General features: G+C 37.5%; 4 protein-coding genes across 7 annotated transcripts; all 4 read right to left on the reverse strand.

Annotated features, from left to right (window-relative positions):
- Nucleotides 1-639: 639 nt before the first annotated feature.
- On the reverse strand, nt 640-2,192 carry LOC103963228 (acyl-coenzyme A thioesterase 13). 2 transcript variants are annotated; one of them, XM_009376013.3, is made up of 3 exons: nt 1,865-2,192; nt 1,303-1,443; nt 640-1,039 (listed from the first exon to the last, which is right to left on the reverse strand). In XM_009376013.3, the coding sequence occupies exons 1-3, from the start codon at nt 2,033-2,035 to the stop codon at nt 887-889; spliced, it is 465 nt and encodes a 154-aa protein (XP_009374288.1). In that variant the 5' UTR covers nt 2,036-2,192; the 3' UTR covers nt 640-886. The 2 variants fall into 2 exon arrangements, with proteins under 2 accessions (XP_009374288.1, XP_009374287.1); XM_009376012.3 differs by having other exon boundaries at nt 1,847-2,191.
- A 2,545-nt stretch (nt 2,193-4,737) lies between these two features.
- Nucleotides 4,738-9,279, reverse strand: LOC103963229 (acyl-coenzyme A thioesterase 13). 3 transcript variants are annotated; one of them, XM_009376015.3, is made up of 3 exons: nt 9,008-9,279; nt 5,948-6,088; nt 4,738-5,208 (listed from the first exon to the last, which is right to left on the reverse strand). In XM_009376015.3, the coding sequence occupies exons 1-3, from the start codon at nt 9,176-9,178 to the stop codon at nt 5,056-5,058; spliced, it is 465 nt and encodes a 154-aa protein (XP_009374290.1). In that variant the 5' UTR covers nt 9,179-9,279; the 3' UTR covers nt 4,738-5,055. The 3 variants fall into 3 exon arrangements, with proteins under 3 accessions (XP_009374290.1, XP_048424842.1, XP_009374289.1); XM_048568885.1 differs by having other exon boundaries at nt 5,954-6,088; nt 8,990-9,276; XM_009376014.3 differs by having other exon boundaries at nt 8,990-9,271.
- A 1,638-nt stretch (nt 9,280-10,917) lies between these two features.
- Nucleotides 10,918-12,316, reverse strand: LOC103963230 (acyl-coenzyme A thioesterase 13-like). Its single transcript, XM_009376016.3, has 3 exons — nt 12,116-12,316; nt 11,709-11,846; nt 10,918-11,275 (listed from the first exon to the last, which is right to left on the reverse strand). The coding sequence occupies exons 1-3, from the start codon at nt 12,299-12,301 to the stop codon at nt 11,132-11,134; spliced, it is 468 nt and encodes a 155-aa protein (XP_009374291.1). The 5' UTR covers nt 12,302-12,316; the 3' UTR covers nt 10,918-11,131.
- Nucleotides 12,317-14,439: 2,123 nt separating this feature from the next.
- Nucleotides 14,440-16,229, reverse strand: LOC103963231. The gene is made up of 4 exons (XM_009376017.2): nt 16,037-16,229; nt 15,567-15,760; nt 15,223-15,360; nt 14,440-14,769 (listed from the first exon to the last, which is right to left on the reverse strand). Exons 1-4 carry the CDS (start codon nt 16,194-16,196, stop codon nt 14,626-14,628), a joined length of 636 nt encoding a protein of 211 aa, XP_009374292.1. The 5' UTR covers nt 16,197-16,229; the 3' UTR covers nt 14,440-14,625.
- Nucleotides 16,230-16,672: the final 443 nt, after the last annotated feature.

Here is a 16,672-nt window from a genome sequence, read left to right on the forward strand (position 1 = left end):
GGAAGAACGTATGGACTTCTGTTACCTCCTTAGACTTCAACGACGAAGATTTTAATACTACAGAGAATGGTTGCTATGGCTCTGATCTCAAGCAATTGAAGTTGGTTCTTTGTGATTGCTACTATGCCAAATTGCTAGCCGAGGGTCTTAAGAGATCAGCTAATCTCAAAGATCTTTTCTTAGAAGTAAGATGTATTCATACGTTACGTAATATGGAACCAATATACAATTCTTGCGATAATTCTCATTCGTTCATTCTTTAAATTATGGTTCAGAGCGTGAAGTGTTATCATAAATGTTCAGAGCCTCAATGGAATCCACCAGGATTTGTGCCTATTTGTTTGTTGTCACACGTCACGACCATCGCCATACGAGGATTCAAGCAGCGGAGATTGAGATGGAACTTGCAACGTATTTGCTAAAGAACGGTAGAGTTTTAGATAAGATGATAATTGATACAAGTTATTTGCAGATGACAGAAGAGTTATGCGAGAAATTTGCAATGTTTCAGAGGGGTTCCGTGGCCTGTGAAGTTGAATTTATCAAGATGTAATTTACGCTTACAAGGATCCTGCTATCACACTTGTAAAACGATCCCTTTCGTTGGGAAAAGGCTTTACTTACATCAATCTTTGCCGCAGAGAGATCAAGATAACGTTTATATTGTCGAAAATGCACGTACATGTTTGTACGTTTTGTTCAATATCAAAGGCATATCAACAATATATTCTGTTCCGTGGCTGAACAAATGCTAAAACATGTACTTAAGCGCGTAAATGAAATCATTTCCGTCTTGTACACTATAGAAACAAACCAACGTTCAATTAGGATCCAACCTGTGGCCTCGGGAGTTCCCTTTATATGTTCTGAATGTGGGAAGGACTCCTTAGAGTTTGGGAACGAGACCAGCATTTGAACGAAACAATGAATGTCGACCTTCAGCTATTATCTCTCCCGTTGATTTATTTCTGAAAGTTACCATCGTTCCACAGTAACCGCCTGTTCGTCCCAAAACCCTTGAAGTTATCTCTAGCTCGTCCTGCAATTTGACATCAAAAAAGTTAGAGGTCTCTTCGGGACATCCGATGACAAAGAATCGATTGATACAACGATCATGTGTGCGTTAACAAACTAGCTGTTGACCTCATGCTACTTCGATCTCTTTTTAATGTCGGAAGATGTACAAAGTTCGAATTTCCTCCCCGTTGATTAAAGGTATTGGAAGATACCAATTACCAAGCGAAATCGGAGCACATTTTTATCAAGAAGACATGAGGATCGGAGTGGAAAGATTTGGCTTACATGAAGCTTGGCAGTCGACACATAAGAGACCGATATGTCGACAGAAACATTCATAGGGAGACCCGGAATATAAGCTACGGAGGCACCAACTATATCAACGAGATTTGCAATTGCACCATTTGCCAATTTTCCATCTCTATCCTGCAAACAAATTATTAAGAACATGCAATTGCGCCATTTGCCAAATTTCGGAAATGCTTCTCAAGAGCATAAATCTGGTGCTTCTTCCAAATAGCACTTAACCCAAAATCAATTTTACCAAAAACATTTTCAGTCATTTTAAAAGAATACGCTCACAATAGTTTTCTTAGAATTGCTAAAAGCACATATGAGCGTAAGTGTTTTCACGAAATGTTCTCTTAGTCTAATGATCAAGAATTGTACCGTCACTTGGCGTTACATTCGATTTAAAGAGTGTACATGAAAATTATGAAATGAATGGTGTTTTTGCTAAACTAAATAAAAAAGATCCAAGTTAATTAATTTCAACAATTTAAGTATTAAATAACAAAATCTAAACATATAGATTAATTAGATGACTCACGACAAGGCGGGGAGGGACCTTGAAAGAACAGAGGACGACACCGGGTTCGACTCGCTCGACTAGGATACCTCTCAGAGCGAAGGCTTCGTAGAAGCTGGACTTTCCGATTTGGAGAGCTGGGATGGCGACTCGCGACACGGTCTCTGACTCGTCCGAGTTCAGCTCCAGACGCTTCTTCGCCTTCTCCATCTTGACCTCCCTTTCCCCAAGTCTATAACCTTCATTCGATTGGATCGGAAACCAACTCAGTGCGACTTGACCGTCAGCATGAAAGAGCAACGAGGTGGAAAAGGTTCCAATCACTAGATCTGAAAGAGACCGCGATTGAGACCGAGAATCTCTTTCCCAATCAGGTGATTTAAAAACTGTCCACTTGCTTTGTTGTATTACTGGGCTTTTTCTAAGGCCGCAAAACTATTCGTAATGGCCCATGGGCTCTCGTTTACAATTACACGATGTTATTAATTCAGATGCAATAATTTGAATGAACACAATGAAATGATTGATATTTAAAGGATGTGTGGTATAGTATTAATAATTGAATACACCCAAGTCAGTGGGGTTAGCTTAATGGTGAGGGTGGGTAGGGAGATGGGTAGCACAGGGTAGTGACAGTGGCGGATTTAGGATTTTAATCTTAGGTGGTTCCAGTGTTAAAGATTCAAGTTTTTTTAGATACAAACAGAGCGCGAAAGCTTCAAAAAAAAAATCCGTTTATTCACTAAAGCTGTTTGTTTAACACTTGTTGAGTGATATCGAGATGATTTATCGAGTGTTGTCCATACAATGTGTCTACATATATCTAGTAGGTATTACATCAAACACTTAATAAGTCTAAAGAGGTCAGCACAAAACATTCATAAAGCCCTCAGAAGACCTTTACATGCATATTTTTTGAACTGCAGGTGGTCTTAGGACCACCTAATCCCAGTGGTTATCCACCTCTTCATAGGAGTAGCTAGCTAGGTTCCGGGTATGAAACCATCCAATGTAACCAATAAACAAACAAATACAATTGTTATAAACATAAAGAAATTTAAAATATTACATGACAGTGCGTGCAATAGTTACACCGTACATTTACTCATAAATCACAATAAGGCCGAAAACTAATGCAATGGGAAGTATATATTGCCAAGAATCAGAATCTTTATTTACTTTTCTTTTAATAAACATATAACTAGGAAATAATTAAAAATATGACCTTGCGTGCAGAAGAAAATGTTTTTAATCGTTTTAAATTAAGCATTTTTCTTTTGAATATCTAATCCAGTACTTGAAGATGGAAACTAAAATAAAAAGAGGAAGCAACACATAAATAATGGAAGTTATTTATGCCCATCATTTTTCGTAAGGAGAATCAGGAGACAGAAAAAAAAAATAGAAAACTAGATTTTAATCCCTAAATAAGATGAAGTTTAAAAAAATGTCTTATATAAGATTAAAAATTAATTTTAGTCCCTAGACTCTATTTAATGCCAACATATGTATTCAATGTTTCTTTTTTTATTTGTAATTTTATGAATTTAAATTTTATGAAAATATTATAAATTTTAATTCTCATTATGGTAGGCATCTTATGTAAGAAAATATTTTCGTAGAGATTTTTCGGTACACTTATGTTTTTGTATATTTACTTATCTGCCACTAATTCATAAAAATATATTTAGGTACGAAAATTTCAATACAATGGGTTAGTATAATATATTTAGGTACGGACATTTCGGTACACTAGTTTAGTATAATATATTTAGGTACCGACGTTTCGATACACTAGTTTAGTATCATATAGTTAGGTACGGAATTTTGGTGCACTTATGTTTTTACATATTTTCTTATCTGTCACTAATTCACTATAATATATTTAGGTACCGGCATTTTGGTACACTGATTTAGTAGAATATATTATGATATGGATGTTTAGGTACACTAATTGGAGAAAGTTAAATAAAATTGTATAATAATAAATTTAAAATTTAATGTAATAACATTAAATAAGTTATCTATTAAACATAAAAACTTTGACAAAAAAAATTCTATTAAATATAAAAATAAAAATATAATATGAATTTGAATTAAGTGCACATTAAGGGTCTAGAATCAATAATCAATTTAACACCATATTTTTTTTTTTTAATTTTTAATCTTCTTGAAGGATTAAAATTCAAAAATCCCAAAAAATTTTCAGGTGCTCCGGGAGAAAAGCACCAATTTGGGTATTGGTCTTCGTCCTTTTAAGATTATGATCCTTACTACAAAAAAGGAAAAGAATAATTACAAGGGAAAACAACCATACATGAGGATTTCCCTCCATGTACAGCTCTGGAAATGACTCAGAGTTAGCTAGCAGCAGAACGAAACAATGAATGTCGACCTTCAGCAATCATCTCCCCATTTGCCTTGTTTCTCATAAGTACTGATACTCCAGAATAACGACCTCGTTGTCCTAAACTTTTTGAGGTGATCTCTAACGCATCCTGCAATTTGAGACCAAGAGCAATCAGCTGCTACATGTCCCTTCAAGAAATGCGATGAAACCAGAACGAAACAGGAATAAGATGTTACAGCCAAATATACACAAACGCGAATCATATATCACGCGCATTTACATGGTGAGCGAGGAAATTCTCACCACTAGAAACCCAAGAAACTAGCCAAAAAAGAGCAATCAGATTGTTTCGAACTGGTAACCATTCCCCTTTGACAAGCAATACTCAACAAGGGACAACGAACCGATATCAAACTCACATTCATTCTTTAAATTATGGTTCAGAGCGGTGAGTGTTATCTTGAATGTTCAGAGCATCAATGGAATCCACCAGGATTTGTACCTATTTGTTTGCTGCCGCACCTCAAGACCATCACCATACAAAGATTCAAGGGGCGGGAAGTTGAGATGGAACTTGCAAAGTATTTGCTAAAGAACGGTAGAGTTTTAGACAAGATGGTAACTGATACAAGTTTGCAGACGAAAGAAGAGTTATGGAAGAAATTTGCAATGTTTCAGAGGGGTTCCGTGACCTGTGAAGTTGAATGTATCAAGATGTAATTTCAGGTTTTACAAGGATCCTGTTATCACACCTACAAAACGATCCTTTTCGTTGGCTAGAAGCACGCGAACGGAACAACAAAAGTCGACCTTCGGCAATAATCTCCCCTCCTGTTGTTTTGTTTCTCAAAACTACATATATGAATGTGTAAAGGACCCCTCAGAGTTTGGGAACGGGACCAGCATTTGAACGAAACAATGAATGTCGACCTTCAGCTATTATCTCTCCCGTTGATTTATTTCTGAATGTTACTATTGTTCCACAGTAACCTCCTGTTCGTCCTAAAACCCTCGAAGTTATCTCTAGTTCGTCCTGCAATTTGACATCAAAATGTTAGAGGTATCTTCGGGACATCCGATGATTAAGATTGAAACAATATAACGATCATTTGCATTTGTGCATGTTAACCAACTAGCTCTTAATCTCATGCTACTTCGAACTCTTTTTAATGTTGGAACTCGAAAGAGGTTCAAGTTTGAATCTCATATCCTGTTAATAAAAAAAAAGAACAAAATATTGACACGAACATGAGCATCGATCATATGCTATATCTATGCATGGGAAAGGATACCAAAATTAAAGAAAGTTGGGGTTCAACCATAAAATCAATTGACAATATGAGGAGTGACCCAATCTCTTATAAGCCCTTGCAAGTAAGGTTTCTTCTTTCACCGATTTGTGCGACTCTTTTACCTTCATATCCTCACACGACCCCTCACATGTGGCGAATTCAAGCCAAATACGTGAACAACACGAATTGGGTGACGTGGAGCACTTGTGGCCGTTAGGCTTCACAGGTGAGTCAATCTACCATGAAGAAAGTTCGGTTTCACCATAAAACAAATTGACAATATAGGTAAGGGCCAACCTCTTATAAACCCTACAAGGTTTATCCTTTTACCGATATGAGACTCTTTCACCTCTGGATCCTCACAAAAAGAACAAACTTTTGAAATAAAATGAAAGTTAGAAAGATTTGAAGTGACTTTTGGACTACTTATATATAAAGATCAAGAAGAAATGAGGATTGGAGTGGGAAAGATTTGCTTACATGAACCTTGGCAGTTGAGACATAAGAGACGGATATGTCGACAGAAACATTCATAGGGAGGCCCGGAATAAAAGCTAAGGAACCACCAACTATATCAACGAGGTTTGCAATTGCACCATTTGCCAAATTTCCATCTCTATCCTGCAAACAAAATAATTAAGAAAAACATTCAAAATCTCTCACATGAAACTAAATCTTTTTAATTTCTTGCTAAAAACTAAAAAAATGAACTAATTTTTCCAATAAATATTCCCAGTCCCACAAATTGTGTTGAAATCTCCAACAAAAATTAAAGTTGCTTGAGTAGAGAGGTTATACTAATTAAGTGCTTTCAAATAAGCTCACAATAGTTATTCTAGAATGGCTAAAAGCACTTATGAGCATATGTGTTTTCAGGAAACATTTTCAAACAAGCGCGTAAGCGATCAGCAAGACGGAAGGTACCACCCCCATCCAAAGCACAGAGTCCTTCTGAACTCCTTTTAGGATCATGGCTCGTTCATTCACTTGCTCATGAACTTGCAGCTTGACCGACAAAGGAGGGAAGCTATCTACGAAGTGATAGGTGCATTATTTATCATATTTTCATATTAATTATCCCTAAGTTTTGTTAAGGAATTGATTATAAAAGAGCCTTATTACTTTCCTTTTCTTAGTTTCAGCCAATCTGTGCACTTAGGACGTTTTTGGTGTGATAATTCGACTTTCCGGAGGAGTTTTGATGCAAGGCTAATTGGAGAAGGAAGCTAAGAGGCTGAAGATCGTTGTATCCGAATTTCATAATTTTCCATGGAGCCATTCATTCCAGTTTCACAAATGAATCCCGCAGAAGTTGTATTCCCGTCAGAATTGTGCAGCTGTAGGAGAATGAAGATTTGAAGGCTTTCCCGATTTTTCCTAGTGACTTGCGATATATGCCTGGAAAGATAAGAGATAAAGCTACATTTCCCATATTTTTACAGAATTTTCCAGAAGATAAATCGACCCAAAAACTGGCGTGCAAGACAGATGACGTGTTTCCCAAGTCAAGAAGGATTCTTTCCTAGTTTGTGTCATTAATTGTTTAGGAGTTTGTTTTATTTTAGGAGAGTTTCTCCCAAACCTTTTAGGATTTTTCTAGTATAAATAAATGCCCTAACCTTTCTCTAAGATATCCATCCATCCATCCATCCCCAACCCCCGCATCCCTCATATCACCCACATCATACTACCATTCACCATCTCTGCAATTTGTGAAGAAGAGCTTAGGGACGTGTTTTGCTATGGATTCCGAGTTCTATCTTTCTTTTATTTTTATTTCTATGTGTAACTAAGTTATTTTCTAATGTTTATGATGAAACCATGACATGCATATTTGCGAAATACTTTGTTAATTATTATCCGATTATATGCCATGTTATATTCTTAATCTTTGTGGGTAATTTATTCTAGATTCGGGTTTTTAATAACTGATCACCTTTAGGAATTTTTCATCTAGATAGTTAGATAAATCTATGAGGATGACCAATATAAATTAAGTTTATTGAAACTAAGATTAAGAAGAGTAGACAAACTAGTGAGGATGACCTATATCAAGCTAGTCCTACTTGGTTGACATGATTCTTCTACACTTAATGGGTTTTTATGTGTTTAATTGTACGCCTAACCAATAGAATATAATTATTATGTAGAGATACAAGAGTTGATGCCTGACCACGGATTAATTCATACCTTAGAAAGAACAACCTTTAACATTGGCATGGTAATTGGATAGTAATCGGCTCTTCCAAGTAAATAGGATTGTTATTGGTGGATTCATAACCTTAGGTTTTCTTGTGTCGTGTGTTTATTTTAATTAATTGTCTTTTCTTTTTCTTGTTAATTATAGTTTTAATCAATTATTCAATTCAATATATCATTTGTTTGTTTAATTAAGTCTAGCGTGATTAATCGGTTAAATTGGTGTTAAAGCAATCCCAGTGGGATCGACCTCGTATTTGTATATATTACTACAATTGATTTGTGTGCTTACGAGTTTAATTTGGTTTAAATTAATCTATCATTTAGGTTAGTTTAAATATACATCACAAAGCTTTGCCCCTTGCTTTACAGAGACTGTTATGAACTGACTAAATGACTAGATTGTCCAGGAACGCAAGCTAAGCTAATAAATAGTATTAGCTTTTCCCCTTCTTTGGGAAGTATTATTAGCATTCCAAAAATCACATTCTACACTCCTCACAAGTGCATTTTTCTTTCTAAATATAGAAATTTTGGAGTGTAGAATGAGAAATTTGGAGTACCAATAACAATTCCATTTTCTTTTTGTATTTAATTTCAAAAGAATTGGGTTAAAAAGACTATTTCATGGATACACTTTCACACTGGCAACACTTTTGGGTAGCCGGGCCCTCTCGGCTGTATGAATAAAGATGGGCTGCCCAGGAAGTGTATGTTTTATTTGTTATTGGGCACCAATTTTAGTCGACCCGGAAAAAAGTAGCAAAGGGAGTTTCCACAACATCTAGTGGATCAACATCAAAGCGGATTGAATCATAAACAATTGCCCCAGTGCAAATGCGAAACCAGGATCTTTCAGAAAATGAATTCCTATTCGAACAGTGCATAACCGCATATTAGAGACCCCTTTTATTTGGGAAAATGGCATTTGTTTAGGTGATGAGGTTATCTCTAAATGTGCATAATTATCACTAATATCCAAAGCGAAAGTTTAATTAAGGTTTTCAATGTACTCAGACTAAAAAAACAAAATGTTAAAATGTTTCGTGAAACAATCCACATATGAAATTTCCTAAATTACTAAAAACCTTAAAGAATCTACTTGTTTAATCGACAAATTATTGAAATGTTCTCTTAGTCGCCTAATGATCAAGAAATGTGCGGTCACTTACCGTTACATTCTTTAAAGAGTGTTATATGAAAATTGTGAAATGAATGTGTTTTTTTTTCTAAACTAAATAAAAGAAGATCCAGTTAATTAATTTCAACAATTTAAGCATTAAATAACAAAAGCTAAACATACAGATTAATTAGATGACTCACGATAAGGCGGGGAGGGACCTTGAAAGAACAGATGACGACACCGGGTTCGACTCGCTCGACTCGGATACCTCTCAGAGCGAAGGCATCGTAGAAGCTGGACTTTCCGATTTGGAGAGCTGGGATGGCGACTCGCGACACGGTCTCTGACTCGTCCGAGTTCAGCTCCAGACGCTTCTTCGCCTTCTCCATCTTGACCTCCCTTTCCCCAAATCTATAACCTTCATTCCATTGGATCGGAAACCAACTCAGTGCGACTTGACCGTTGACATGTAAAGAGCAACTAGGTGAATTAAAAACTGTCAACTTGCTTTGTTGTATTAGTGGGCTTTTTCTATGGCCACAAAACTACTTGTAATGGCCCATCGGCTCTCGTTTACGACTACACAAACATATAATATTATTAATCCAGACCTGATAATTTGGATGAAGCACAATGAAATGATTAATATTTAAAGTATGTATGGTATAGTATTAATAATTGTATACATCCAAGCCCAATGACGAAGCCAGGAATTTACAGCAATGAGGTCAAAAAATAACTTTTAAGAATTGATCATACTTTCATTTAAAAATAGATTTCAAACTCAAATCCCAAATCCCATATACACCAATAACTCTCACTCAAACAAATAACAAGTAGATATGAAAATACATAACAAAAATTCTCTAGTACTAATACGAGTGATTGCTCAAAGGAGAGCAAAAAATGAAGCAATATGCTGTTGACTTCTCTAAATAGTGCCCCATGTTTTTCTCACTCTCTGCATCTGCTTCTCTCTCAAAATGGTAAACCCGACTGCACTCTTTTTCAAATGGAATAGCCGAATGCTCACCCTGGTGTGGCTCTCATCTCTCTCCTCTACTCACAAATTGGAGCTGTCAATAGACAGCTCTTCTCTCTTCTGCTGCTGCTCAAAACCAAAGGGCATTACAAATGCCTTAATATATATTGGATGCTGCCAAAACAAAAGGCACTGCCTCTTCTCCCATTATAAAACCAAAGTCACCAGCCTTTCTTTTTCTTTATTCTTCAAAAAACCAAAGCAATGCCTCTTCCCATTTTTTCTCTTCTTTGCACCAAAAGAAAATTAGTGGCCTAACAAACTTATTGGGGTCAATGAATCCCATTGCACCCACCTTGGCTCCGCTAGTGCCCAAGTCAATGGGGTTAGTTTAATGATGAGGGTGGGTAGGGAGATGGGTAGTACTCCTATCGTTGGAATAGTGTCAGATTCATGATTCGGATCTTGGGTGGTCTCAGTATTAAAGATTCAAGTTTTTTGTAGATACAAACAGAGTGTGAAGCTCGCAAATTTTTTTTTCCCTTTATTCACTACAACATTTCGTTTAACACTTGTTGAGTGATATCGAGATGATTTATTGAGTGTTGTCCATGCAATCTATCTAGATATATCTAGTAGGTATTTCATCAAACACTTAATAGGTATAAAGGGACCAATACAAAACATTCATAGGATCCTTAGAAGACCTTCACATGTATATTTTTTTGAACTGGGTGGTCCGGGGACCATCTAGGTCCTAGTGTGCATCCGCCTCTGCATAGGATAGGAGTAAGCTACCTAGGTTCAAGGTATGAAACATCCAATGTAACCAATAAATAAATAAATAAATACCAGAGTAATAACATATATAAATTTATAATATTACGTGACCGTGCAATAATTACACCATATATTTACTCAAAAATCACAATAAAATGTAATAGGGAAGTATATATTGCCAAGAATCTGAGTCTTTATTTTACTTTTCTTTTAATAAACATATAACTAGGAAATAATTGGACACATGACCTTAGGTGCAGAAGAAAATGCTTTTAATCGCTTTAAATTATAAGCATTTTTATTTTCAATCTCTAATCCAGTACTTGAAGATAGAAAATAAAATAAAAAGAGGAAGCAACTCATAAATAAGCGAAGTTATTTATGTCCATCATTTTTCATAAGGAGAATCAAGAGACACAGAAACAAAGATTCGGGTGCTCCGGGAGAAAAGCACCAATTTGGGTATTGGCCTACGTCCTTTTAAGATTATGATCTCTACTACATAAAAAGGAAAAGAATAATTACAAGGGAAAACAACCATAAATGGAGATTTCCCTTCATGTACAGCTCTGGTAATGACTCAGAGTTTGCTAGCAGCAGAACGAAACAATGAATGTCGACCTTCAGCAATCATCTCCCCAGTTGCTTTGTTTCTCATAAGTACCGATACTCCGGAATAACGACCTCGTTGTCCTAAACTTTTTGAGGTGATCTCTAACTCATCCTGCAATTTGAGATCAAGAGCAATCAGCTGCTACAGGTCCCTTCAAGAAATGCGATGAAACCAGAACGAAACAGGAATAAGATGTTACAGCCAAATATACACGAACGCGAATCATATATCACGCGCACGTGACCAGGCGAGCGAGGAAAATCTCGCCACTAGAAACCCAAGAAAATGGCCAAATAAGAGCAATCGGATTGTTTCGAACTGGTAACCATTCCCCTTTGACAAGTAGTACTCAACAAGGGAGAACGTCCGATATCAAACTCACATTCATGAGTGTTAAAACCTGCTACCAACTCCAGAAAAGTTTAAGCATTCGCAATATTGATTACATAGTCTATGAGATTGACATGTAAATGTATAGCGAATTCAGAGACTGCTAAATCTGAACGAAAAACGGAGATTTTATATGAGCGGAAAGTTTGCTTACACCAAGCTTCGCCTTTGACAGATACGAGATGGAAACGTCCACCGAAACGTTCATGGGGAGACCCCTAAAATGAACAGAAGCACCAACTAGATCAACAAGGTTTGCAATTGCACCATTAGCCAGATTTCCAGCTCTATCCTGCGAACACAAGAAACACAATTCCAAAACCCGCGTTAAACTCGTGTTTTTAATTAACATAACCACTACTAATTCTACGCTAAATTCATCTAAACTACAGGGAGGGGGATTCGAACTCGCGTGCAGATGGAAGACCACACTGTTCTAGCTAAATTGATTGAATTCTTCTAAGCTACGGGAGGGGGATTTGAACTTGTGTGCAGATGGAAGATCAAACTGCTCTAGTCAAATTGACTAAATCCAGATCTGCTGGTGGTTAGAAGACTTACAGTGAGGCGGGGAGGGACCTTGAGAGTACAGACAACGAGTCCGGGTTCGACTCGGTCGACTCGGATGCCTGTGATGGCGAAATGATTGTATATGCACTCCCCTGTTTTGGGTTCCGGAAGGACGAGTCGCGAGAAGGCCTCTAACTCGTCCTCCGTCAACTCCACAGACTTCTTCGCATTCTCCATTTTGTTGGCGGCGTTCCCCACTTTTCTATCCGCTTTGGCTGAACCGTTAAAACGTCAAGAGAGTGGGATTGGGTCCCACTTACCTTTATGAATTAAATGTTTAGACGATGTTAGTAAGATCAATTTTTTAGATTATATTTTGTAAACTGCATATTGTGATGGTTGAATTTTTTTTATTAAGATTAATAGCATATGGGCACATACAAAGTGTGTGAGAAATTTTTTTTTTTTTAAATGGAATGAGAGAGGAAAAGAGTGATAGAGAGTGTGAGAGTGGGAAGGTTTTTTATATATATATATATATATTTTTTATTTTTTTAATTAGAGATATGTTATGATTACATATAGGTGATGATTTGAAAAAACAAACAGTAAAATTTGGTTGTGTGAAATTACATTTCTACCCTATATTTCGTATTCATGTTCTGTTTTAATTAAAGGGTTAAACTGGTAATTTCATAGAGTTTTGGTTAACAACGAGTGTTTTATTAATTAGTAGAGATTAATAAAGAGACTGTCCCCTTAGCATTTTCCTAATTGTTTTGATTCTTAAGCGTCAATGCTTAAATACAGAGCCTACTAAGTAGTTCGACTTTTTAAACAATTTTTATTATTTCTTACAATCAACTATTCAATTTATTATAGTCATCTTCACCGTTTATTTCTTAGACTACAATCTTCATCGAAAGTTTTCATAATTTGATCTCCTGAATGCATCCATAAATGTTTTTTTTGGACAAAAGTAAAATTCAGTACTAGCAGCACTCAATAGGACCTATTCAAACTCGTCGGCAATAGGTTTGATCGCGGATGGTGTTGCAGGCTTGCAGCTGGCATCCTCCTTCCCTATGTTGAGTTTTGTTCATTTTTCTCGTTTATGTAATGGGGTTGGCCACCGTCTTGCAAAGTTTGCTTTGTCTAGTAGCAATAATTTGGTTTGGATTGAGGAGTCTTCTCCTCCAAAACATATGTAGTTCTTCATGGGTTGATACAATGCTTTCCTTTCAAAAAAAAAAAAAAAAAAAAAAAAAAATCAGAGCAAGCTTACAGTAAGAAAGGCCTAGTTACAAATAAAGCACAAGACTAAAAGTTGGACCCCCAAAGCAGTAAAAACCCAACCCAAAGGTTGAGCACAAACCCACAGAAAGCAGAAACCCTTGCAGCTCTGTTGCCACCATCGCCGCCGTTGATTGTCGCCCCTCACGAGCACCAGAGATCACACCAGCAAGAACCCCATAATTAAGGAAGAAAAAGGCCACATCATCCTCCAAGGACCACCACAACAACCTCGGCCATGAAACCAAGTAAGCACGCAGGAAGACATACCCCACGAGCAACATCGTCGACAAGAACACCGGGAAGGACCGACAAGGGTCAACAAAGGTGGTGGTGCGAACTCCCGAGCCAAAACTCTATACACCCTCTCATAAACCCGTGACAAATCGCAGTGAACACTGGCGGTAACTAAATGGAATTGGGTATGGGCAAAGAAACGATGGAGCCAAATGACCAAGATGATGGAGAGGAAAGGCTTGAGAAGGATGTCGGACACGAATGATTGGGGAACAGGGCTCAAAGTGGTGAGATAAGGCAAGGAGAAAAAAAGGAGGAGATCGTTATGGACAGGCAAACATGAAGAGCAAGGAAAAGATGAAAACAAAGGAAAAGCATGGAACTGCCACCAACTCTAGCCACAACTAGAGCCAGCTGCGACGTGGATCGACAAAGTCAAAGACCACTCACACAACCGCGAGAAAGACTCTCACAGGAGGAGTGAAAAAAAATTAAAAGGACTTGGGCTTACATGCGATGCATACAAAAACATAGTTGCATTATAACTCACAGAAGTGTTTGATATGAAAATTTGATTCATAGAAAGAAGCCTTTTCCTACCAGGCACTGTGGAGTGAAATTTACTACCTGCTAGTCTACACATTTGAATCTTACATAAGAATTCCGAGAAAAAAAAAAAAAAAAGTTGAAGAAGCATCAAGTCAATCGATCTTAATCGTCCTATTATGAGGAAAGACAGACTTCGACGGAAAATGCAACACCGGCAACCAGAGTGAAGATTCGGGTTATGTTTGATTGTGTACAAACAAATCAGCAAAAGAGATGAAGTGAAAAACAAGTAACAATAGCAGTTGAAAACAGTTCACTAAATCTGAGGCCAGAATCTGGACCATGTATGTTAAACATAATTCTCAATCCTTATTCAATGACAAACAATTATTTCCCAGAAGCGAAACTACGAAAAGATTCAACCTATGCCCCCAAAGAGCTCCCTTCATTCCACCTATATACATAGTGTAGTGAAAAAGGACTCAGAGTTTGCTAGTATGTATAGCAAACAATGAATGCCGACCTTCAGCAATAACGTCACCAGTTGCTTTGTTTCTCACAAGTATCGATGTTCCACAATAACGATCTCGTTGTCCTAACACCCTTGACGTGATCTCTAACTCATCCTACAATTTGAGATCAAGAGCAATCAGATGCCATAAAAGTCCCTTAAAGAAATGCACTGAAATCAGAACGGTACAGGTATAAGATGTTAGAGCTAAATATACACAAACGTGAATCATATATCGCACGCACATGACATGGCGAGCAATGAAAATCCCACCATTAGAAACACAAATGACTAGCCAAATACGAGCAATCAGATTCTTTCCAATTCCTAATCATTTCCCTTTGACAAGCAATACTCAACAAGGGACAACAACCGCTATCAGACTCACATTACAATAGCCAAATTCTGCTAATCAAAATGCCAACGGAACTTTTCAGCACAAAAGTTTAAGCATTCGCAATATTGACTGTCTAGTCTATTAGATTGAACACGTACATGTATGCCCAATTCAGAGGTTGCTAAATCCGAAAGAAAACAGAGATTTTATATGAGTGGAAAGTTTGCTTACACCAAGCTTCGCCTTTGACATGAACGAGATGGAAATGTCCACCGAAACGTTCACGGGGAGACCCCTAACATGAACAGCAGCACCAACTTGATCAACAAGATTTGCAATTGCACCATTAGCCAAATTTCCAGCTCTATCCTGCAAACAGAAGAAACACAATTCCAAAACCGCGCACAAGTGTTAAACTCCTTGTTTGCAATTAACATAACCACTACTAATTCAACACTAAATTCATCTAAGCTACGGGCGGGAGATTTGAACTCGCGTGCAAATGGGAGACCACACTCCACACTCCTCTAGCCAAATTGACTAAATCCAGATCTGCTGGTGATTAGAAGACTCACAGTGAGGCGGGGAGGAACCTTGAGAGTACAGACAACGAGTCCGGGTTCGACTCGGTCGACTCGGATGCCTCTGGTGGCGAAATGATTGTATATGCATACCCCTGGTTGGGGTTCCGGAAGGACGAGTCGCGACAAGGCTTCTGACTCGTCCTGCGTCAACTCCACAGACTTCTTCGCATTCTCCATGTTGTTGGCTGCAAACTTTAAGCCAAATCAATTTAGGATCACGCCTCAAATTAGCTAAATTAGTTAAATAAGCTAAAATTTAAGTTAAATTAGCTAAATTTCAGGTTAAATAAGCTAAAATTCAAGTCAAATTAGCTTAGTTTCAAGTAAAATCAGCTAAATTTTGAGTTAAATTAGCCTAATTTGATGCTCCTAATAATCCCAATTAGTAGCAGAAGTTCATTTCGATAAAATTACGGAAATTTTGACTTGTGATTAAAAGAGTGAGGGGCTCTGTAGCTTACGCTGAGGAGAGAGGGACCTTGAAAAATCAGACAACGAGTCCGGATTCGACTCGGTCGACTCGGATGCCGCGAAGAGCGTAAGGCTCGTAGAAGCTCGGCCCGGCGCCGGCGCCTCTGACTCGTCGTGGGTCAGTTCCAAGGATTTGTTCGCCTTCTCCATGCTGACTTTTTGCACCACCTTGACTCGGATCCATCTTTGCAGAAGTTGAGCGGGCCGGGTTCGGATGGGCTTATATTCATTTTCAAAGGTGGTTTATTTTTAAACCCACATAGGCTTATGAGTGTGACGAGGGGCGCCGGATCCTTTTTTGGGGATCTTAAGGATTTTGCAATCATGTTCGTTCGTCCTAGATCGTACGGTCAGAAATCATTTAAAATTTAAAATTCGAATATAAATATTACCTAACGAAAATTGACTGGACAATGTATGATGAACGGACAAAATTGTTGGATCCTTAGGATCCCTATGAATCCTGACGAGGGAAGCTTCTACAATGAGGGGTTTTTAGGGCATTTTAATCAAATGATTGAAATATCTGTGTGAGTTCCGGCCCCTAAAAAGTTAGGCTGGCGTAGTAAAACCAACAGCTGGTCCCTATTTAAAAAAAAAAAAAAATTAGATGGTCTATAATACAC

This window comes from the organism of the source record quoted next, unplaced genomic scaffold, assembly GCF_019419815.1.
Source record: "Pyrus x bretschneideri cultivar Hongxiangsu unplaced genomic scaffold, Pyrus_bretschneideri_v1 Contig5, whole genome shotgun sequence".
In the NCBI taxonomy this organism is placed as follows: domain Eukaryota; kingdom Viridiplantae; phylum Streptophyta; class Magnoliopsida; order Rosales; family Rosaceae; genus Pyrus; species Pyrus x bretschneideri.